Source organism: Cotesia glomerata, linkage group LG2, assembly GCF_020080835.1.
Source record: "Cotesia glomerata isolate CgM1 linkage group LG2, MPM_Cglom_v2.3, whole genome shotgun sequence".
NCBI lineage: Eukaryota > Metazoa > Arthropoda > Insecta > Hymenoptera > Braconidae > Cotesia > Cotesia glomerata.
Genome location: NC_058159.1, coordinates 9,445,302 through 9,469,218, shown reverse-complemented (window position 1 = coordinate 9,469,218; position 23,917 = coordinate 9,445,302). Strand labels below are relative to the sequence as shown.

The 23,917-nt window shown below is 30.0% G+C and overlaps 3 protein-coding genes across 4 annotated transcripts in view; all 3 read left to right on the top strand.

Moving 5' to 3' along the window:
- Positions 1-52: 52 nt before the first annotated feature.
- Positions 53-2,319, top strand: LOC123259885 (integrator complex subunit 7 homolog). 2 transcript variants are annotated; one of them, XM_044720661.1, is made up of 5 exons: positions 53-197; positions 550-732; positions 827-1,087; positions 1,217-1,576; positions 1,613-2,319. In XM_044720661.1, the coding sequence occupies exons 1-5, from the start codon at positions 123-125 to the stop codon at positions 2,174-2,176; spliced, it is 1,443 nt and encodes a 480-aa protein (XP_044576596.1). In that variant the 5' UTR covers positions 53-122; the 3' UTR covers positions 2,177-2,319. The 2 variants fall into 2 exon arrangements, with proteins under 2 accessions (XP_044576596.1, XP_044576595.1); XM_044720660.1 differs by having other exon boundaries at positions 1,217-2,318.
- Positions 2,320-2,798: 479 nt separating this feature from the next.
- LOC123259883 overlaps positions 2,799-23,917 on the top strand; it is a 42,655-nt gene continuing 21,536 nt past the window's right edge. The window contains exons 1-13 of the mRNA XM_044720659.1: positions 2,799-3,186; positions 3,505-3,615; positions 3,704-3,839; positions 4,522-4,635; positions 4,712-5,030; positions 5,107-5,264; positions 5,329-5,555; positions 6,502-7,470; positions 7,852-8,082; positions 8,159-8,211; positions 9,273-9,355; positions 10,015-10,053; positions 10,301-10,516. Of these exons, the coding sequence (XP_044576594.1) occupies positions 3,532-3,615; positions 3,704-3,839; positions 4,522-4,635; positions 4,712-5,030; positions 5,107-5,264; positions 5,329-5,555; positions 6,502-7,470; positions 7,852-8,082; positions 8,159-8,211; positions 9,273-9,355; positions 10,015-10,053; positions 10,301-10,516 (2,629 nt within the window). The 5' untranslated portion in view covers positions 2,799-3,186; positions 3,505-3,531. The remainder of the gene's footprint in view (positions 3,187-3,504; positions 3,616-3,703; positions 3,840-4,521; positions 4,636-4,711; positions 5,031-5,106; positions 5,265-5,328; positions 5,556-6,501; positions 7,471-7,851; positions 8,083-8,158; positions 8,212-9,272; positions 9,356-10,014; positions 10,054-10,300; positions 10,517-23,917) is intronic.
- LOC123259887 lies at positions 19,627-23,634 on the top strand. The gene is made up of 4 exons (XM_044720664.1): positions 19,627-19,979; positions 20,091-20,443; positions 22,562-22,704; positions 22,784-23,634. The coding sequence occupies exons 1-4, from the start codon at positions 19,842-19,844 to the stop codon at positions 23,587-23,589; spliced, it is 1,440 nt and encodes a 479-aa protein (XP_044576599.1). The 5' UTR covers positions 19,627-19,841; the 3' UTR covers positions 23,590-23,634.

Below are 23,917 nucleotides of genomic sequence, written 5' to 3'. Positions count from 1 at the left end.
TATAATGTCGATAAACTAAAGTAAATTTTATACTGTTTCTCATAGACTCCGGATGGAATTGTTAAAAAAAACATTGGAATGCTCTGTTACAATATGAAAATTATTTAAAAGCTAATTTAAAAATGGCTTATAAATTGACTCCTCACCATCTTAAACCCGAAGGCTATCAAAAGATGAATGTTCCGTTAGCTATAGAGGTATGTACGTGAATAACTAATATATAATTTACAATAAAATACTACATAAACATACATAACTCAATATTTTTAACCCTTCGTCTTTATTTATTACGTATTTATTTTAATTTTGTTCTGAAATATCAAAAACTCTGTACTTTATACACTAATTATAAATGTATATTTGATGATGGTTCTGAGGGAGCCTAGGCTCCAGAATCCAATAAAATTTATTATCTATCTATCTATCTTCGTCACTCGCGTATTTTTTAGTTTCTCGCTCGCACTATAGTGAGTCTCTATAGGTTGAGTAGTTGTTAGGCGGCGATCTGCTCATGACGCGAGTGATGAAGAGTTAATTAATTACTTACAGCTATTCTCTGAGTCTATCTCAAATGCAATGAAGTTATTGAAAGATGAACCTGATTGTATTGAATTACATGACTGTGATAGTACCATAATTTTCATTGAGAAAGTGAACAAATTAATTAAAGCTATGTTGTCTAGAACTCCGATTGATGCTTTAAGACCTGCTGATGATAATGTTTCGAAAAAAGTACGTTAAGTATTGTTAACACTATTTCATTATTGGGATATTAATTTCAGAATTTGCTATTCATAACTTACAATAACTTATTATTTTTTGATAGGCTATTATTGAGTTTGATACTTTTATAAGAAATTGGGAGACTACAGCTAAAGAAAAAATAGAACAACTTAAGCAAAGGAAAAAAAATGGTGACTCTGTCGATCTGGAGAAAATGAAAAGCTTTTATTTATCAATTACAGCTAGTACCCTGACTGGACTAAAAATTTCTTTGGGGTCTACCTTGGAATTGATAGATTTTTTACATTCCAAGTGCAATTATGATTATCTGATGACGTCGAGATTAACACAAGACATGCTCGAAGTGAGTTTTTATGATTTTTTCATTTGCGTTTCACTAATAAGTTTAAAAGTAACTTTTAAAAAATTTTGTCTTTTTCATTATGATTCCAACTTATTCTCATTATTTAATAACGTAATTATATGATTTTAGAAATTTTTTGGGATCGCTAGAAGTGCGTGTGGATCCAATGATCATCCTGACCCTATTTTGTTCTCACAAGTATTCCGGTTGCTCTGCTCTTATTCATTGGCAACACCTCCAAAAGGATCTAATGTGACTGCAGGAGAATTACTAGGTTCATTAATGCAGACTAGAGAATCGTTTGAAGCAAGTAATGTTAACAAAGAAAACTGGAGTAAAAAAATTGATGCTATCATTGAAAATGCATCTGGAAATCCCAGTAGTGCAGAAGCAAATACCGACGATGATCGTACAGGTTCTAATAATGCAAGTGACAATAATAATAATGATAATAATAATAATAACAATAATGATGATGATAATAATGATGTTGACGGCGATAAAAATAAAGTTATTAATAATGATAACGACTATGATAATTATGACAACACTAGAAGAGATCATGAGGGTGATGATAATAACAATAAAGTGCCTTTGAACTCGGTGGACTCAAGATATGAACACGATTACGATATTGCTCAAACTAGCAACTATGTGATTTCATATATTGCGGGATATGTAGCCCGTAAAATAGGTCGGTTTTCCAAATGCTTTGACTGCACAGAGTCTATGCAGTCAAGAGTAGTGACGGCTCGTGATAAATTTATAGAACTTATGGATAAAGGCGCATTGATTTATCCTAGTGAACAATTATTTAATTTAATTAAAAGCTTAGAAGAAGTTGTGTTAATGGTGGTTGGGACAAAAACAGTAAATGTTGACACAATGTTTGAAATATTAGATGATGTTTCTAAAAGAAATATCTCTATTTTTGTTGGCTGTGATGAGCATAAGAAAGAATTAACAAAAAAAATAATTAATAATTTTTTAATAATGCGGGGGCATTTTCTAGTCAAGTGTTTCAATAAAAGTGCTACGGAGAGAAAAGTTAAATCTAAAAAATCTCGAAAGATTTCTAAATTACATTAACTCGCGCTTATTATTAATAAAAAAAATTATTCACTCTTATATAAATAACAATTCAGTATTTTAGATCACAAAGAAATATTCTAAATATACGTTTAACTTAAATAATTTAATTTTTAAATATTAAACTCGTTTTGTTTGTAACTTATACCATTTTAATAAAAAATATGTTTGATAATAACTTGTTAATTAATTTTTTTCATAAAGTATATTTTTCGTAATATTGAAATTAATAGGCATTTGGAAATTTTTTAAAATATTTTAACTAGTAAATTTTTTAAGTCACTGTGTAGTTACTTACTTTATTTATTTAAAAACTTTTTTTTCAGCATTCATCTACTATTTTTCATTGAATAAAATGGTATGATCTCTACTAATTTTTAAATTATTATCCATTAATACCACATGTTTTTAGCTTTGCAAATTGTCTTTTATTTAATTCCACGTTTCTCAAAATATTTTTTTCCAGAGCTGTCAATAGCAGCAAAACTTCCCGCGTAAGGATTTAAACGAGTACTTCTTGAAAAATGGCGCGCTCTACCGGCGAAAATTTTGTCCCCTAAATTGAGACCATTCGTTCAACATTACGTTCGGACTCCTTGTATCTATACTTCGTGGTAGATGTATTGACATAAACACAAAAGTGTGACAAAGACAGATAAAAAGTTACTTTGTAGAGGAAAATGTAATCTACATGTATAGTCTGTTAAATATATCTGTACACTGTTGAGAGCCGGGTTTTCTCTCTTACGCACGAAAAAATAATTTTTAATAAACTTTTTTTTTTATATTAAATAGACGGCCATTGTTAATCATTGCAATCGATTAGCATACTTAACGTAAATAAATGTATGCATGTTAAAAATAGTAACATGTTTAAGTTACATTGAAGAGTATCATTGTGATAGTTAATTTGTGTGATGAAATAATGTATTCTTATAAATGCTTACTGATTATTTTATTTTATCCGGTATCAAGACATTCAGAGCACAACTTTTTTCTAAAACCATTAGGTAATTATTTACTACTATCATTCAACACTATTATTTGTTATCTAATAGATAACAGAATGTGTCATTCATTTGATTTTTATTCTGAGTATTGATTTTAATTTTTTTCTTATTTTTGTTATAAAAATTTTTATTTTTTATTGTTTTCTAATACCATTCTATCACAATTGTTTTTTTTTTCTTTTTTTAATTTTTTATCAAATTAATTAATTAGTATATCATTTAATTAAGATTTAACAAATTGAAAAAAAAAAATTGTAATTTGAAAAGTAGAGAAAGTTGTAATAATGTTTTATTTATAACTATAAATTGTTATTGTAGATGTGACACTGGAATGACAAAGTGGATATGAAATCAGTGGCGTATATTACTGAAAAAATAAATTCTACACTCATGGCGAAAGGAAAATTTCGAGGTTCCAATGGAAATAAAGTAACTTGATTTATTATAAAACTATTTTTATTTATTTACATATTTTGTTAATTTTTATCTTTTTTTTTTTTTTTTTTTGTTGGGATAGGCTCTGTCATACTTAAATGGAACATACAAAGGAGCTGAAGTTTTTACAACAGAATTCGATATTAATGAAACACCTCCTAGTGCGAGAACTTTACTTACTAAAGGATATATTCAGGATGAAATTAATTCTTTTTCAGGTATGACTAAATCGGTAAAATTTACATATTTTAATTTCAACTATAGTATTGATGTGTTTATTTAAGCAACTATTGCTTAATGATAATATAGTCGATAGTTTTTTTCAATATTTTAATATTGTAATCAGCAATAGTACTTTTACTGATGATTTTTTATATCAAAAGTGTTTGAACAGCTGATAGGCAAAAACGATTGATAAGTATTAAATAACCATATGAAGTGATAAAAACTCAGTTAATTGCATTAAATTATTATTATTGTATAATATGATAGTATATATTATGTATATGGCTAAAAATATACTCAACTTTTGCTAGTTACATAGTTTGTAAAATATGCACGGTATAAAAATAGTTATCGATTCTTAGATTAAGTGCATACCTATATTTTATATTTTATAAATATTAAATAAAACAATATCGTCAATCTATATGATTGAGTGTACTCATTGTTTTATAGCTTATTAATTTTAATTGAAATGTTATTTAAATTGTTGAATCGATATTTATTTTTATTATTGACAAAGTTATACTCTTTAAATTACTGAATGACATTGAAATTAATTCCAATTTAAAATAATATAGTTTCTTTAAGACTAGAGAAAAAAAAATTTGAATACTGTCATCAAGTTTATGAATTTATGGTTTTTTTTTTTTTCTAATAGATATATTTATTGTACAGGAACTACTGTTTCTACCCGGGGAAGATATATGACTGAACAAGAGAAGACAAGATGTCCTAATGAACGTCCACTTTATCTTTATATTCAAGGCCACTCGAAAAATAATATTGATCGTATGATCTATTTATTTGTTATTATAATTTCATTGTTATTTACATGAATATCTATATAATATTCACATATTTACAGTGGCAATTCAAAAAATTAATGAAATTATTAAAACGGAGTATCAAAGTTCGTTAAATAGGCCAAGTAGATTTACAAATGCTCCACCGCCTCTTATGAGCTTACATACGGGAGTACCTTCAGTAGAAAAAATTTGTATCGGCATCGAAAATGCCCCACAAAGTTTTGACTTATGTGGTCGTATTATTGGCACCGGAGGAGCCAATTTATTGTACATTAGAGGAGAAACTGGAGCAAATGTTACGTTACGAGGTCGAGGATCTCAATTTGTGGATCCTTCTCTGGGAACAGAATCACCTGAACCACTGCATTTGTACATAGAGTAAGACTAATTATAATCATAATACTTTAATTAAACTTTTAAGATAATTAAAAAAAAAATTCTTTGTATTTTTCAGGCATCCAAAATCTGAAGCGCTACAAAATGCAAAACAGTTAGCAATTAATTTGATACAAACAATGCAATCAGAGTTTCAGTCGTTCATACAGCAGCAACTACCGCCAATCCAACCGCAACAAGTTTTAGAAAATCGACCAATCCAACAAATTCAACAAAGTAATTGTATTGTTATATTTTTGTTTACTGTAGTAAGTTTTTAATTATTTTTTGTTTCCAATAGCTCACTTTCAAACCATGAATATTGGTGCATTAACTCAATCAAACGTTGTTACAATTCAACACCAAGATATTATACAACATGCTCAAAGTAGTGTAGTTACATTACCTGCTACTATATTAACGGCAACAATGACAGGTGGACCAGCTCCGGGAGCTAATGTCCCTCCACCACCAGGAGTTCATATTCCAGCACATTCTGGACCTCTAGTACCTTCTTCGCAATCTCAAGTAATTTTTATTTTTATTTTGTTTTTTATTTATTTATTTATTAACAGGATATATAATATATACATACAGACATAGTACATAATTAAATTACATAATACATAAGCATGTACCTATAGAGGTGAGTTACACCTGTACGAAGACCTGGCAAACAATTTATTCATTTAAATTATCTTTATCCACATCACTCAAATTTTAGGTATATATAAAACATTATATCATATAAAAGAAATCAAAGACTCGATTATTAATAAACTATAAGATAAAGAAAAAAAAAAGAACAAGCTACGAAAAAGAATTAGTTGCAAGCCAATTTCTCAGTTTTATTATTATTATTCGGTATTCTTTTTAGTGTATCAGGTAATGCATTGAAGTATTTTATTGTCACATCCGAGGAGTTTTTAAATGCTAACTGAATACTTCTATTCTTAGTTTTCTTTTCATAGTTCTCATAAGCATATTTATAATTATTGTAATGATAGCACAATGACGAGTATAAATTTATCTTTTATTTCTAGAACACGGTTACCATCTGAAAATATGTCAATCAGCTTAGATTGAATTCTAGCTCGGATATCAGTAGTGGTTTTGTAACTTCCCCTTCAAGCAATAATTCCATAATTCACAATACTCTCAAAAAGACTGTGGTGTATTATCTTTATTGATTGTTTGCTCATTGTTTTTTTTAATTTATGGAAAATATATAAAAAGTATCTAGTTTTCCTTATAACATTTACTATATGCATATCCCATTTTACATGATAGTCCAACATTAACCCTAAATATTTATAACTATTGACTCTTTTAATATTCTCATTATATATAAACAACTCAAAATCTTCAGGTTCACTGTTGTTAGTTTTTAATAAAATTTAACTATTAAATTTCAATTTATTTGTTCTAAGACTAACTAAAATTATTTTTAATTTAATACGTAATTTTTTGGTAGGAAATGCAAGCACTAATATCTTCTGCGCCGTCTGTTGGTCAAGTACAATTGATTGGACCTCCGCCGACAGTAAGTGAAGTTCAATATCAAATACATCCCAGTCAGCCAGTCCATATTCAGGGGATACAGATGCCATCGGTATCACATTCTTCCACGCCATCAATCGCACAAATGTACGTTATGAGTCATCCACCACCGCAGAGTCCAAGTCAACACGGATTCATAGCCAGTAATAGTGGACCAGTCAGTGGAGCAGTTTCTTATGTTTATACGCAACCAAATATCCAACGACCTGCGACACCTATCGAAACTGTTAACTTACAACAACCACCACCAACTCATCAACCTCCACCACCATTATTACATCTTCATTTTCCGCCGCCGAATTTTTCAGCAAATCAGCCACCTCCACCAATACCTCAGACATATCAAATACAATACCAACAAGCAGGACCTCAGTCGCAAACGCAGTTTATTCTACAGTCTGAGGAATCCAATCAGTTACAACAAAATTCTGAACATGCTCAACATATTTTACCACCTCAATTCGAAGGTCAACCACCTCCTCATCACCAGTATCCGCTCCACGTACCTCCACCGTCAACACAAACTTTTATCGTGCCAAATTCTCATTCGCCGAGTCATCAACCACATCCTTCTCATCATCATCATCCCCATTCCCATCCTCATCCTCATCCTCATCATCATCACCATCATCATCATCATCATCGTCAACAAGGCTCTTTTATAATGGGAGTCGAGGGACAATACGAAGGAGCAATTGATCAAGGACCCCCTCAACCAGTACCCCCACCACCTCAGATGGTACCACCACCGACAGTAAATCAATTACCAAACCCAATAAATATTTTAACGACTATGCCGCCACCGAATCAACAACCGCCACAGCAAAACGCTCCATGGCTCTATCAAGCACAACAACCGCCACCTCATCAAGGGCAAATACAAGTAAAAAGTTTTTATTGCTAGTAATTACTTCTGTGGAAATAATTGAGAAGCTATATAATTCAGAAGGGTACTTTTTCGGTTTTTAATTCTTTTGATCAATAAATATAATTGCTTGTTTTTTAACATAACATTTAAAATATATTTTTAGTTTCGAAATCATTAATATAAGAAATTTGAAAGAATATTTTTTTATATCAAGTGAATAATATAAAAAAATATTTATTTTCTTATTTATATTTAGAAATCATTGTGAGACTTGTGGTAGTAAAAGGAATTATGTTAATAAAAATTTCATGACCTCATGAAAATATTATCTTTTGAATTTAAACTCCTCAACGGCTAAGTATGAATATATATGTAAATGTATATATAATTTTGTAGGTTCAAGCACCGCCGCCTCAAGGGTTTCATCATGCACCACCTTCACAAGTTCAATCGCACATTCAGTATCATACTCACCAATTGCAATGTCAAAATGGACATATACCCACGCAAGTGCACTATACTATTCAACCACCTCCGCAACCCTTTGAAATGCATAAACCGGACTCACCAGAGCATCATAAAGGTCATGGGGTGAAGAGGAGATTTACTGACGTTGAGGGACTTCAGGTATATTATTTTGTATTAAATGAAATTGATAATTTATCTTTAAAAACGATTTAATTTACAAAGTAATTTAATTTAGGAAGCAGTTCCTTACCAGTGTGGTCCACCACCGGTTCAACGTCACGGAAATGGGTGAGTTAAATTCTAAATAATTTAATAATCTTATGTTTGCATTCATAAAATGTTAATTCAATTTATGAATGAATGAATGAGTTTTATTATATAGGAAAGGTTACGGTATTAGAAAAAAATGAAATACGATGGTATGAAAATTTTTACAATTATTATTTAATAATTTATTTTATATTTAATATGAAAATAAAAATAAAATTTTCATCTTTAGAAATACAGTGCACAGAAGATATAGTGCAGATAAATCCAGAAGCAGGCTATTGCAAATTTAAGTTTTATTTACAGATACATATATTATTAATAAATTTTATTTATTATTAATATTTTTTTCCTTGGATATTGGATTAACTAATATTTTTTTTTAATTACAAGCTTATTCAATTTATACTTACATAACGTTTATTATTTATTGCAGAGTGACACATGTTTGATAAGTGGTAAAATTCAATTATTTTATATGCGTTAAATTATTTGTAAAATACTTTATCATATTTTTAATAATATTCTATTGACTTTTACCCTGCAAATAATATTGAAAATTATAATTTAAACTTATCAAGTTAACATTGCTAAGTGATTACTTTTATGATTATGATTACTTTTAGAGTTGGGTAAGGGTCAATTCGTTATAAATACTCTCAAAAAAAAATAAATGAACTTAATTTATCAAGTCTACGACTAAATGCAAACCATAAAAAAAATAAATACCAATAATAAATAATTACTCGAAAATAGCGGCCGATATATTTAAGAATATTAGCTTAAAAAAACTTATTATAAATATATAAAATTTATCGATAGAAATTTTCAATATTAATTAACAATAAGACTTATATCAATAGGCTTAGTCGTCAAAATACAAAACTAATTGAATAAATTGAATGCATAATTTATATCAGTTTAACTAATAAAATTTTGCGGTAACCGTTATAGATAAACACATTGGACCTATTGAAATAAAACTTATTATTTCAGAAATATCCAAGGATCTAATCAACAGACTAATTTGAATTAGTCTGTTGTACATCGTTTGATTAATTATTTTGAAATTGTTTAAGCAGACAGCAGCAATCGATGCACGTTCAATCGATAGGAGGTATTGCCCATCACCATGAAGATGGAAATCAGCTTCTAATCCATCCAGGTCTGTAGCTAAGAGTATTCGAATCGGAAAATGCCAAATAACTCGTCATTTTAGTCACTAGTTTTACAAATAGCACCGTTGGTCGACTCCCTAAACATTCAATTATAATTATATTTTATTAACAATATGTATACCAAAGCTGCTATTTTTCGACGAGTATTTCGTGTTGTTTCCTTGAACTCTTAGGCTGTAGTTGTAATATAAAATTAAATTTTTGTTTCTCAAATTATGTGTGCAATTATAGCTTGTTTGATAATCACCAATGATGGGAGTCCTTGAAAATGTATTATTTTGTACATTTTATTTTTTTCAGATCCTTTTTTCACTCACCGGAAATAAATAATCGTTTATTTTTCAAATGATTATTTTCTTTATGTGCATTAATAATGAATTATGAATAATTTTTTTTTTTTTTTTTAGAATTTACGATTCCAGAAGCCTCAATGAGATGGTATCCAGAAATCATTCTTTTGTGCTTTAATTTTATTACTTAATTTTTTTCAGTCCTATTGTTCTTTGCTCTCTATGAAAAGAAGAGTTGCAGATATTTTTAAATGTAGCTTTATTTATTTTATTTTTATTATTAATATTGTAAAATTAATATCGACCCTAAATAAAAATTTGATATGGCGTTAATAACTTAAATATTGTGTACACAGGTGATAAACAGCATTTGGATCAACCAGGATCAAATTTAGGTAATTATTTTAATAGGAGTTGAATGTCCTTCTTTAAAATTAATAATTTTAATTCGTATGAATAATTTTCCAAGCGTCTCAAAAAAAAATGTCGACTTTTTGGTAGATTTTACTCAACAAGAAGTCAAAAATTAATAATTATCAACTTAAATTTAACAAAACATTAACAAAAAAAAAATTTGTGCCGCTTGGGTTATACTTTATTATTTAAAAATATATTTTAATAATCAATTAAAATTAAATTCAGAGAATGATCAAACTTATGCTGGTGATTGTGGCTCAGGACAGCCAATTCCACTGCCCGCAGCGCCGTGGCAGTCTCACCATGTTCGTGTCCCTTGGTCTAGACCTCCACCACCACCGCCACCACCACCATCGGCTCCTCGTGAGGGAGAACAGCATATGTTGTACCCTGTACCACCATTGCCAACAAATATGCCACCACCTCAAATTAGGCCGAGAGGTAAGACGATAATGAATGAGAACTTAGTTATGCGAACAAGACGGTAATAATAGTAATACCGTGCTATTTCTGGAGGCCAAAATCAACAACAGCAACAACAAGATGTCGATCGAACTAGATCTCCCGTCCAAGGAGCAACTCTGGAGCATCACATGAATGTCGAGCATAATCAGTTGCCTCCTTACTCGACTAAGCCACCATACAATTCATTACCATTAACGCAGTCTGTCTGCAATGCACCACCACCACCACCATTACCGCCACCACCACCACCCTCATCTCATCATCATCAGCGACCTCAATACCAACTAGCCTCACAAGGGCATCAACCCCCGGCGGCTTGTCCTCCATGGATGAATTAGTTGAATCCTCATATTCGCTGACTAGACAAAGATCTAATTTATTCCAGTAATCTTTGCTTAACTAACCTGATCATCTTTATAAAATACTTGTCTCGGTAAATTTCATTAATTGTCTTAGAGAATTAACAAGCCTTAATGTTACATTGTTTACATTCAAATTCAATGTAGCTCAGGTAATAAAAAGGAAAAATTCAATTGTAAATTTCATTTTTATCAACGAAATGCATCGACTAAAGCGCGTCCAAATACATTGATCATTTCAATATGTAATATATATTATAATCAATTTAAATTTATTGTGTACAGTTAAAATAAAGTTGTTTCTATTTATAAAAAAAAAAATCATTTTATTAAACGAAAATCGATGCAGAAAACTTATCAATAAATTCAATTCATTTGACAATATAATATGAGTTTACTTTTTTTTATTACATTAATATGTTTTCTGTATTAATTTCCTCGAATTATTATGCCCCTCATAATTTATAGAAGGCTTCATGTTTTGATTATGAATTGAATACTTACATACGGTGCTTGAAATTACTTTTCAACAACTCGAAATCAATCATGTTGTAATTAATTATTGAATAATTAATTGCGGTAGTTTAAGGTAGTTTTATTTCTATTTTTTCAAATTCACGCTCATAAGAAAATAAAAATGCAATTAAAAATAAAGTCATCAAATCGGATGATTAGTAAGAGTGTTGAAACATTAGCGATCGGATGTCGATAGTTGAAGTAATTCGTGTCAATTAGATGAACAAACATACCCGGATTTAAATGTCGACATCGATATCAGTTTAAGCACGCTTATCCCGAAATACAATCAATGCGGTTGTAATTAACGCGACGATCCGATCTTGAATCCCATTCATATTGGCGTATAATAGGATTTGAGGGATTGTTCACGAATATAGCTGAGAATTGCTTACCTCCATGGGTCCAATCGCTTGACCGGATTTCCAGTGCATGAATTGTTTCTGCGTTGTTACCAACCAACTGACTGTGTTGGTCAAGCTACTGTCCTCTGTCATCAGAGTACGTCTTTGATATAAATTATATCTCATAGCTGCAGCTATTTCAATGCTAATTAACGCATAGCTTACGGGATTTCATTTATTGAAATCTATTCGCAGTAATTATTACACTAGTATTATTTCTGACATTAATTTTTAATTTAGATTTAATTAATTGATTATTTTATTTAAAAATAATTTGGTTCATTTTTAAATATGATTTAAAGTGTTTTGATGATGTTCATTAGAGTATCTTGAGATTTGATATTGATTAATTTATAATTCAGTCACGCTATGTGATATTTCACGGCAAGTTACACCTTTATTCATACAAATGTAATATGTATCGACATGTGATTGATTGTAATAAATCTGCAGATTTAAAGTAGATCGCAAAAAACTTTTTAAGCTTAACTTTAAGTAAAATTAAAAATAGTAATTATTACTATTAACAAAAACAAATTTAAACATTTGAAATATAGTAGGGTAACAAAGCTGAAGGGCTTAGAATACTTATTTAAATAATTAAACTATACTTAATATATTTGATATTTTAAATCAATAATCATGTTAATTTTTAAATAATGTTGTAATTACTAATCTTAAATATTGAAGATGTTTAAATTTTAGTGTCAGCAATTTAATTATTTTAAGTAGACCGAAATTATCTGATTTTGGACAAATAATTAAGTCTAATTGTTACCGTTTTTTTAAATGTTTAATTTTATATTTATTTATGGTAAAAGTTAAAATTTTTCGTTAATACTTTAAAAGAAGAAAATGTACTTGAATAATTTCAATAATAATTAATATAATAACTTGATGACTAAATTGGATACTTTTCATTTTGTTTTTTAACTTTGACAGCAGCAAGAATGTTTTTTGCAGATCAATTCTATTTTTTAAAAAAATATTTAAATCAATACTCATTACTCACTATAATTATCGAATAAAATGCAATAAAATAATAAAGTTACAAAGAATTCAAGAGGAATTATTGAAAAAATGTATGTATGAATTGCTTGGTATAAAAACACTTACTAATTTAATAAAAAATTTTTTAGGAAGAATTCAATAATGTACTGTTTCCGCTGCAATACCTCTTCGATTTCCGATTTTTAATATTTTTTTTCAAAGATGAGTTATTTTTAAAAATCCAATATTTTATTTCATAAAATAATTTTTTTTTATTAATATTATGGTTGACATATTTTGATCTTTCCATTAGAAACATCATATTTAGGTCACAATGTTATAAATGTATATGGTATATTGGATATATAATAATTTTTATTATTATTACCACAACTTAGATTGTATCATATGTATTCCAATCTTTTTGAATTTCATTGACATTTAGACCGACGTAAATGAACATCCTTTGTTAAAATAAAAATCCCAATGGACGTAACGTGAGTATCTACTAAATTTTACCTTACTCTAGTAAAGTGTATGATATTCCTGGATTTTTGATCAGCTATAATATCACTGAAGGCCATTTTGTTGGTCTTTTAAACTATAAAAAAAAATTTTATAGTAAATTATTATCGAAATATAATATTTAATATACTTTTACTATACATGAGAAATACATATTTTAATTATTCATTAAATTAAAAAAAAATTTTTTCTAAAGTGTACCAATATATGGCAAAATAAATTAAATTTGTACTCTTTTTTTGCTTCAGAGGTTCGTAATATTTCATTATGCAATACTAGTACTAATGATTGTTAATGAATAACCCACTAAAAAAGAAATAAGAATAATGGTATGATCACATTCGCTCAATCATCAGATTATCACTGCAAGTCACTGTACCGTTAAAACGCATTACTCTCTCTGGTTAGTTCGAACCTTGCCAATCATTTTAGACTGATTTCAAACTAGCAAACATCATTAAAATTTCTCTAGCTCGTTTTCATTCGGCGTAAAACCTTCGAGTTGAGTTTAATTGGTGGAGCTAAGAGGCTGGCTATTCCTAAGTTCTAATGAGATCGATTGTGTACATGTTGGTAAACTATGAGTTATGAGTAAATAAATTCTAGTGCTATAATAAATCAATTATTATTCAAGTTTTTTAGATGTCTATGAATTATCTAACTTTTAATTTTTAAAATCGCTTAAAATAATCCATAACGAAGGATACATCGCATCATAAATGCCAAAGGGCGTATTACAGTTGTTAGATAGGGTTTTGTGCTGAAAGGGCGTACGGTCGAGTCTAGTTATGAGACCTATTTGTTTTCTTTTTTTTTTTTTGACCAGACTCGCGTTAATATGAGAGAGACACTAATAGGACTCATAACGAGAATCGACTGGATAAAAAATTTGTTTTTTTACAAAACGTTGACTGAAAATTGTACAAGTAAAGCTAAATCAAAATAATACTGAGGGTATAAAAATTAACTGTAGAGGAAAGATGCTAATTGGATTAATGCAAAATTAGACACTACAAAAAATTACTACAAAAACGCTAATTTGGAAAAACCCGCTAATGTCTAAGGAGAGATGATGAAAACTTGAAATTTCATAAATTTTTTAATAGGTAGCTTAACCCTTCAGTACCCACGTTCTTTTTAGTGTCTCACTTGCACTGCAGCGACATCCTATAAGTTGAATGTTGTTGCGTGAGAAAAATTCTTATAGCGAGGGTACTGAAGAGTTAACCATCGGTTATTCTAGAAATCGGCGGACTTTTTCGAGTTACTCTCGATAATTTTTTAGCGTGAGTAATTTTTTCAGGATTGAAAACAATGTATTTTAATTGAGAAATCTTTAAATTGAGAAATTTCCAAATCGATAGACTTCTTAATTGAAAGATGTCTAAATTGAGAGATTTCTTAAATTTCTTGTCTATAATGAAAGATGTTTCTGCAGAAACACGTAATTGTTTCCTACAGTTATTGTTTCCTACAGTCGCACATCTCCGTAGTTTCACGAATCGAATAATTTTTTTGTCGTTTATTACCGACTAGCTGTTACTCGCCCGCTCCGCTGGGCGCTTTATAGAATTGCATATTTAGATCTAGACTTGAAATTTAATTAGAGTATTATTTTGACTTGCACAGATTCCAAATTCTGTCGAATTGGCATGCACCTTTTATCCGTGTAATTATTCTAGCTAATATTCATTGTAACTTTCAATGTGCAATCATTATAACATTCCCGTGTCTTTCTTACAAAAATAAATAATAATTGATATGAAAAAAAAAAATTTGTAATGAGCATTGAAAGTTTCAGTTAAAGAAATTGCAAGTCTCATAAGTGAAGAAATCTGCCTAGTATATAAACATAACCAATAGAACTAAAAAATTTATTTTGAACAAATGACAATCGAATAGCATAAATTTAGTTTCAATAAAAATTCATTACTTATAAGTCAAAAAAATATGTGTTCCGGATAAGTAATCACCAACATATCATATATTAAAACCTTCTCCGAAACACGCTGCGGTATCAGGCGTTTTCATCCTCGGACAAAATATCCCCGACAAAATATCCCCGGACAAAATATCCTCGAGACAAAATATCCTCGTGACAAAATATCCTCGTGCCAAAATATCCCCAATAAAATATCCCCGGACAAAATATCCCAATAAAAAATATCTCCGACACGATTATTCGCGTTTGTGTTAGTTTATTATCGAATAAATACACACAAAAATCATGTTAAAAGAGCGCAACACGATTACCCGCGTTTGTGTTAGTTTATTATCGAATTAATACACACAAAAATCATTATTATATGTTGTTTCAAAATTTAAATCAAGGGGATTATATACGTGACTGAATATCTTAAGGGGATTATATTTGGATTATATACTGGATCCTTAACCAACTGAATATTGAATGACAATATCCCCAACATTAAATCATATGTTAGTTCCCGATAATTCGTATTTTATTAGGGATATTTTGTCGGGGATATTGTGTCACGGGGATATTTTGTCGCGAGGATATTTTGTCACGAGGATATTTTGTCTCGAGGATATTTTGTCCGGGGATATTCTGTCGAGGATATTTTGTCGGGGATATTTTGTCCGAGGATGAAAACGCATGGAACCACACGCTGCATCTTATGGTATAAGTATTATTCCGATCGGTTCATTAGTTTTCGCAGTATAACTGGACAAAAAAACTGGCTCTCCATTTGTTAGTATAGATGTCTGAAAGTTAGGTTTTTAAATATTTTTTCATTTATGTTTATAATTAAATTTCCATAAAAATAAGGATGGTACATGAACCTTTCTTTAATTTTAATCTTTTTTCCACTACACATTTGAATTTTTATAGTTTTTAATGTTAAAATAATTATAAGCGACATGATAGCCGAGCGGACTAAGTCATTATCCCGTTAGTTCGTTCGTGCATCATGTCGTGAGGCGAGGGTTCGAGCCCCGACGGTTGCTCGAATAGTTCCAACACCAACCGTCGGAGATCGCTCCGGTAGCCGACTGTATTGGCATGGGTTTTCTCTGTGGTTTCCCCATCGCCACTATTCTAACAACCGATAGAAAGGGGTGAGGAATAGGGTAAATACAGTACAGAAAGCACAAGTCGGTCCACAGCCGCATTGAGAATAGAATTATGTGCGAAATGATATGTTGATTATAAAAAGCGGAGAACATGTTGATAATAAAAGAGTTGAAAGATTGTGTTGATAATATAGAGCGGAGCATATGTTGATAATAAAGAGTTGAAAAAGACTATATGCGGAGAAGCTGAGACAATTAGCCTTGTAAAAACCAGAAAACGGTATACAAGTAAAACTCATAATAATAATGTTAAAATAATTTTTAACTTCCCGCTAAGAAAATTGAAAATTTTAAAAAATCGGGAAGTTATTGGTTTTACCCCGTTTTGCGAAAATTGAGTTTTCATCAGATCTCGACGTTTTAAGGTCACAGGAAGCTTCCCTGACTATTCCCACGATGGTGTTCGTGCGGCTGTGTGTGTGTGTGTGTGTGTGTGTGTGTAAACCTCTTATAACTTTTGAACGGCTCAGCCGATCGGATCTAAATAGGTGGCGATCTAAAGAGTATCATTGCCATTAAATTTCGTGTAAATTTGAATCGATTCGATTCGCTAGATTTTGAGAAATCTCAAAAATAAAATTTTCACAAAAACGTTTTTTTGGAATAACTTCTAAATGGCTTCACCGATCAATTCCAAAAACTATTCAGCTCTTAAGTTTTAAAAACCACGTCGATTGCCATCAGTCCCGTCAAAATCGGTTGATTCGTTCGAGAGTTATCGAAAACGAAAAATTTCGAAAGAAGTGTTTTTTTCACATAACTTCGACATTTCTTTTTGGATCATTTTTGACGAAATAAAATAATTTTTAGAGTCCAAAAAATCACGTCGATCACCTCCAAGAACGTGAAAACCAGTTCATTGGTTCGTGAGTTATCGTTGTCGAAAAAATTCGGAAAAAGTGAATTTTTCAAATTTCTCTAAGATTTTCGGTTCGATCAGATTGTGTTCAGAATTATATCATAGATTCTGAAAATATGCATGGATTACTCCCAACCACGTGAAAATCGATTCATTCATTCATTCAGAAATTATTGCAGTTTAAAAATTTAAAAAATACTGTTTTATTAAACTTCTATCAGACTTTTGAGCTCGAAGAGCTCAAAAGCTTAGAACAGCTTACTCTAGGAGCTTAGAGAGCTCAAAATAACATATAAATTATATTTTTGAGCTCTAAGAGCTCAAAAACGTCATAAGTGCAATTTTAAGAGCTTATTTATGGAATTAGCGGGAAGTTGCAGGGATGGCCTTTAGGGTCAACCGTTTTCCAGATTTTTTTAATAGTATAATTGATATTTTAAAGTGTAATTTTTTACAACTAAAGTATTTAAGGAGCTTAGATTTTTTCTTTTTATTTTTTAAAAGAATTAAATTTATTTTCATTTCTTTACTCTTATATTATAAAGTAATTTAAGGTATTTCTTGAGTTTTAACTGAATATAGGAATTTTTAACTTTTCGCTATGAAAATCAATAATTTTCAAAAAATTGGGAAGTTATTGGTTTTACCCCGGTTTTCGAAAATCGAGTTCTCATCACCATATATCCGCGTTTTAAGGTCGTAAAAAGCTATTCTGAATATTTTTGCGAGGGTGTCCTTTTGAATGTGTGTGTGTTTGTAAACTCCTTATAACTCTTGAACGGCTCGACCGATCGAAACGGCGTTGGCGGTGCTTGAAAGAGTTTCATTACCATAAAATTTTCTGTAAGTTTGAATCAATTCGGTTTAGTAGATTTTGAGAAATCTTAAAAAACCCAATTTGAAAAAAAAAAAATGATTTCTTGGAATTACTTTTAAACGAGTGTATCGATCGATTCTAAAAATTAATTAGCTCTTAACTTCAAAAAACTTTGGTTCCTGATATTGACTGTCGCGAATCAAATCGAAATTAGTTCATCCGTTTAAGAGAAATCGTTGTCGAAAAATTCGGAAAAAAATGATTTTTTTTTTTTTTATAGAACTTTGAAATTTCTTTTTGGATCACTAAGTAAGAGATAATCTTTTTGTGCTTGAAACACTGCGTCGATTGCCGTACACTGCATCAGAATCGGTAGAATCGTTCAACAGATATTAAACATTAAAAAATTCCAAAAAATTTTTTTTTTACATAAAAATAATGCGTTGAATTGTTTGATAGGTAACAAATAATTTTTTGTGTGCTTGAAAAACTGCGTCGAATGCTGCAAGTCTCATAAAAAACAATTGATTCGATCGGAAGATATCACAATTTAGAATCTTCAAAAAAGTATGTATTGACAATTAAGCACTAAATTTTCGAGCTCGATAAACTCGAAGAATTATCCAAGTTTTGTTTTTGGGCTTAAAGAGCTCTAAATTTTGGAATAAACAGGTTACCGAGCGTTTTGAACTTGTACATAGTGGGAAGTTTCAGGGGTAAAGTTCCAATGTGTATAGTCTCCTTAGTTCCAGGGATGGCTTTAGGGTCAACTGTTTTCTAGATTTTTTTTTAATTGTTTTGATTTTTTTAAATTTTTGAGTTACTGTAGTTTAAAATTATCAATTTATAAGTATACCATTCAGTGAAATTTTTTATGAGAAGTGTTCAAATCTAGACTTTTCTTTTCCACCTACATCATTATCAACCGTTACGAATCATTGACGATGATAGTGCGCCCTTTTGGCTTACGAAATTTTTTTATTTTCAGTTTCAAGCGACTTGTCTATGTACCCAAATTTTCATACTTGTAAAAATTTAAATCCAACACGGAAAAAATAAAACAGGAATAATTACAGTATAAAATGTAAAATCTGTTCCGTCGTAATCAAAACTAGAAAAATTACAATTTGAAATAACATTTTTCGAAATTCAATTTTTTAATTTAGTTTTCAGAGCTATCAATGTAAATATTACACTATACAATGTAATTCTTATAAAATCTGTAATAATTACAATCTGAAACTGTAATTTTTCCAGTTTTCATCACGAAGCGCCACGTCGCATTATATACTGAAAAGATCGTTTGTCGTAAGATGAACAGTGAGGCTCCAACAGAACTGGCCAAATTTTTTTCGAAAAAGTAGAAGGATTCATGGTCAAATCCCAGTTAAAACGATTAAAAATTTTTTTTTTTCACCTTATTTATAAAGTCCTTATTTTTTTATTTTACAGAATTATAAATTTAATATTTGATTTGATTTGACAATCTGCAGTATTATTTGATATGGAATGAATTTGACAATTTTTAATAATTTTATGTAAAACAAAGATGACAATAATTTGTTCAATTGATTTTGTAGTTGGCATATGTCATTTGTGACTTTGTTACTTTGTTAAATCATTAATAAAACATTTTAACCTCAATTACGGTAATAAAAAAAAAAAATAAAATAATAGCTTGGTAATGTGACACGAACTATCTTGTGAGTGAATTATTTTTTGATTATACAACATTATGTCGCAAATCTGTCCATCTTCGTCGCATCAATTAGCTGCCGCCGCATTAGCATTTCATCGGGCAAGACGAAAATTTTCAAATCTATCAGAAGTTTGTTCGCGGAGTAAAATTTCACAAAAGTCATTATCAACAAAAGTATAATTATAATTATTTAAAAAATTTATGCGTATACATTTAACGATAAATTTATATTATGGAAGATAATATATTTAAATTATATTATTCATCTTTATATTGTATGCACAGAATAATGAAGGAAGTTGTAAAGGTATGATAACGCCAACGACGACAGGAATGACAGCAACGAGAACTACGTTAGATAAGACGGGGAATGCTTCCTCGAAGCTGAGAGTATCTCGTGACTGCTGTTGCTTGCGAAATTGTAAATCTGCCGGTGACGAGTATTTATTCGATGAAGACAAATCGAATCAACATCTCGGCGCCGTTGACGCTGTTGGAGATTCAATTGTGGTTGGTGTTTTTAAGATGAAAAATGTCACTAACAATGTGGATGCAGTCAAGGAAACAGACAAAAATGAGATTGATGAATTCAAAGATTCACTTGATTATCAGTTTTCTTATAATGCTGTTGATTATAAGTAAATATATATTATATCTAATAATAATTGACTACTACCGAGTAGCAATTTTAGTAATAGTATTAATAATAGTTTGAGTGATTTTAATAATTAATTCTAATCCAATGCATTTAACTTTCAATTGCTAGAATTTAAAGTTTATATACTGAGAAAAAATTTTTTTTTGCCCTCCGGGCGGAAAGCGGCAACTTTCGTCCCGCTGCGCTAAACTAAGTTGCCGCTTTCCGCCTTCGTCGGACAAAAAATTAGTATACACTCCTCGGGAAGTAAATAAGAAAGCCTCAGATCACATGTTTGTTGACCTCGGCTTCGCCTCGGCCAACAATTACATGTGATCTGAGACATTTCTTACTTTACTTCCCTAGGTGTGTAATATACTATTTTTGAAAAAATGGGCATTATTGTGGTAAGAAATTGATTTGTTAAAAATTTTAAAAAATTATATTTCTTATTTGAAGAAATAAAAATTTTTCTCACTGTAACTTTCTTATTGAAAAAAAGTATTCTAGATTTGAGAAAAAAATAATTTTAGATAGACAACTTGTGAATTTCATCCAAAATTGTTTTTTACCAAATCTAGAAAACTTTTTTTCTATAATAAAGTTGCAGTGAGAAAAATTTTCAATTGTTCAGCTAATAATTGAGGATGATTTTACTTGTATCACTGTAGAGTGTTTTAAAAGGGAGGGTGGGGAATTATTGTCTCTCCACTTTTTTCTCCGCAATATAATCATCAACCCCGTCATTATAACTCTCAACCACTTTTTTTTTTTCGTCCCACCCCCCTGCATGTCGGGATTTTTTCTTTCATGCCCGACACACATGTGCTGCAACTGTGGCCGACTTACGCGTTATAATCAGTACCTGCATTTGCATTACGGTCTTAAATAGTATGGAGGTACTTCTATAATGACATTTTACCTCCATAACCATAAGGGAAAACCACAGAAAACCCGACCGGTACAGAGGCTGGCAATTAAACGCACATATTTTTAGTTTATAATCATTGAAAAATATTGGTGCGCGCCGGAATCGAACCCTGGTCCCACTCGTTCGAAATGCAGGTACCGAGCCGATTAGGCTATTGCCAACCTTGTTCAGCTAAGAAATAAAATTGATTAAAATTTTTAACAAATTAATTTCTTATTACACTATTGTTCATTTTTTTTAAAATAATTTTTTTCTCTTAGTATATTTTGAAATATTATTGAAAACTTAATAAGGTTTTATTTTTCAGATTAAATTTTTACGAAATAAATTAAAACTAATTCTATTTGTCAAAAAAATATCTTTATATGCCTCGTAAGACTTTATAGAAGGTTTTTTAAAGAAACATGAGATTCATTAAATTTAGATATTAAAATCAATAGAGTTTTGAAATATTGTATCAGATTCATATTGAACATTTTTTTATATTTTTAATAGTCATTCATGAGATCAGATTATAAAGATAGAATCGAAATATATTTATTGTTAAAAAATATAATTGTTTTATATTGAAGTAAGATATTTTAAATAAATAAATTCGTTAAATTTATTTGATACTACATTTGACTCACGTGCGGCAATCAGACTTTTGTGAATTTATAAAAAGTTTGAATAAATTTCCCAATTTTCAAGTAGAAGTATTTTATTTAATATTATAAATTATAAAATAATTTTAATGATTATTAAAATTTTCGGGGAAAAAATATTATTTGTAGCTGGAATTATTATTGGGTTGCGCAAAAAGCTTTTAATTTTAAACTCTACATTATTTTTTCAATCAGAAAAATTTATACGCACTATTACTGTTATAAAAAAATACGACTATGAATAATTGAGTGCACTTAAAATAATAAAATATTTACAAAAATATGTTTCATGCCTTTTAAATCCACTGAAGTCAACAGCTATTACTCTAGATATAATGAATGTTAGCGAAATTGTAACTATTGATATATTTATGTAAAAAAAATATTTTCATTGATGAGAGTTTTTTTTATAGAGTGCTTTTTTAAAGAGTGCTTTTTTCGAAATCAAATAAAAAATGTATTATCCTTGAATTATTAATTTATTAACATAAATTACTAGAAGCGTTTGTAATTTTTTATAAAAATTTTATTGTAAATTTTGTAGTAATCAAAGAGAAGCAGAAGTTTCAAGTGTAGTAAAACGCGGTAAAGTTTATCATGAAATAAAACGTAATCACTGTGAACAATCAAATCGCAATAGAAAATCAGTCGATCGCACTAGCGAGCCAATCGATCTTCTTTACAAAAGTACGTATATAAATTGAAGAGTGAGTGTGAAAACGTTTCTATTCATTCGAAATAATTAAATGTCATCGATTAATTTCAGGTGACACTCGAAATGATGATGGAGTGGTCGACTTTTCACGTAAACTACACGAGTGGGAACGTCGAACTCGCGACGGCCCGCTAATGAAGATACAACGATTTTCTCCATCAAAACTTTTCAAGTTAGAACAAGAATCTCAACAACAAGAACAACAATTCATTAATTACCACGAAGATTCACATACTCGTCAAAAAAAATGTCATCTTCATCATCGCCGTAATTACTGTCAGCGCCATCAACGTCACTATAATTCAATAAGCTCTGAATATCAAGAGATAAATTTTCAGAAAAAAAGGCGATGCGAGCATCAAAGAAAGATGAGTAAATTAAATGACTACAAAAGCGAAGAGCCGCAAGTTTTCTGTAAACGATGTAATGCGATTCGACCAATAAATTTGAAAATGATCCATACTTCGGTTAAAGATACAGACGAGACTGGAGACGACTATGAGGGCCAAGAGTCAGTCAAAGGTAAGGGTTTGATCAAACACAAAGACTCGATGGACATTCTCGTGGAGAAATTCAAGAACCGGAAAATCCTTGGGGAGTCAAAGTCCAAGGGCAAGAAAGTAATACCTAGTTGGATGAAGATCGATGAGAGTTTGTCATGCGAGAAAATCCCAGATCAGCTTACGTCAGACGACGCAACAAAAGAACTTTGTTGTACAGATCACCGAGCCAGTAAGACCTGTTGGACTCACACAAAAAATTCTCTAAGTAGACCCAACAAGTTACAGTTGTGCGATCGATTTAAACCCAAGAGTTTTCGATCGCAACTTAAATTAATCAATCATATATTCACATAAAATTTATCCGTTATAGATTTTTATAACTCACTCATCAAAATTGAAAATTAGGATGTAAATTTTTTGTAACTCTGTCTTGTTTTGCAAATATATATTTTCTTTTGTAAGTCCGTTTTTAAAAGGATAAAATGTTGTTCAATTTCGTCTTTATAAAAGAATTTCTTTGAAATATTTTTACATAACAGAATTTCTTTTAATATTTTCAATGCTGAAGTCTGCTTGACAAGTCGCTCCAACTACCATCGAGTGCGTATGTCTTAAGCTTCTCTATTTATAAAGGTTGTGCGGAATTCGATGTCTTCGGAAATTTCTCTGTTGAAGATAATAA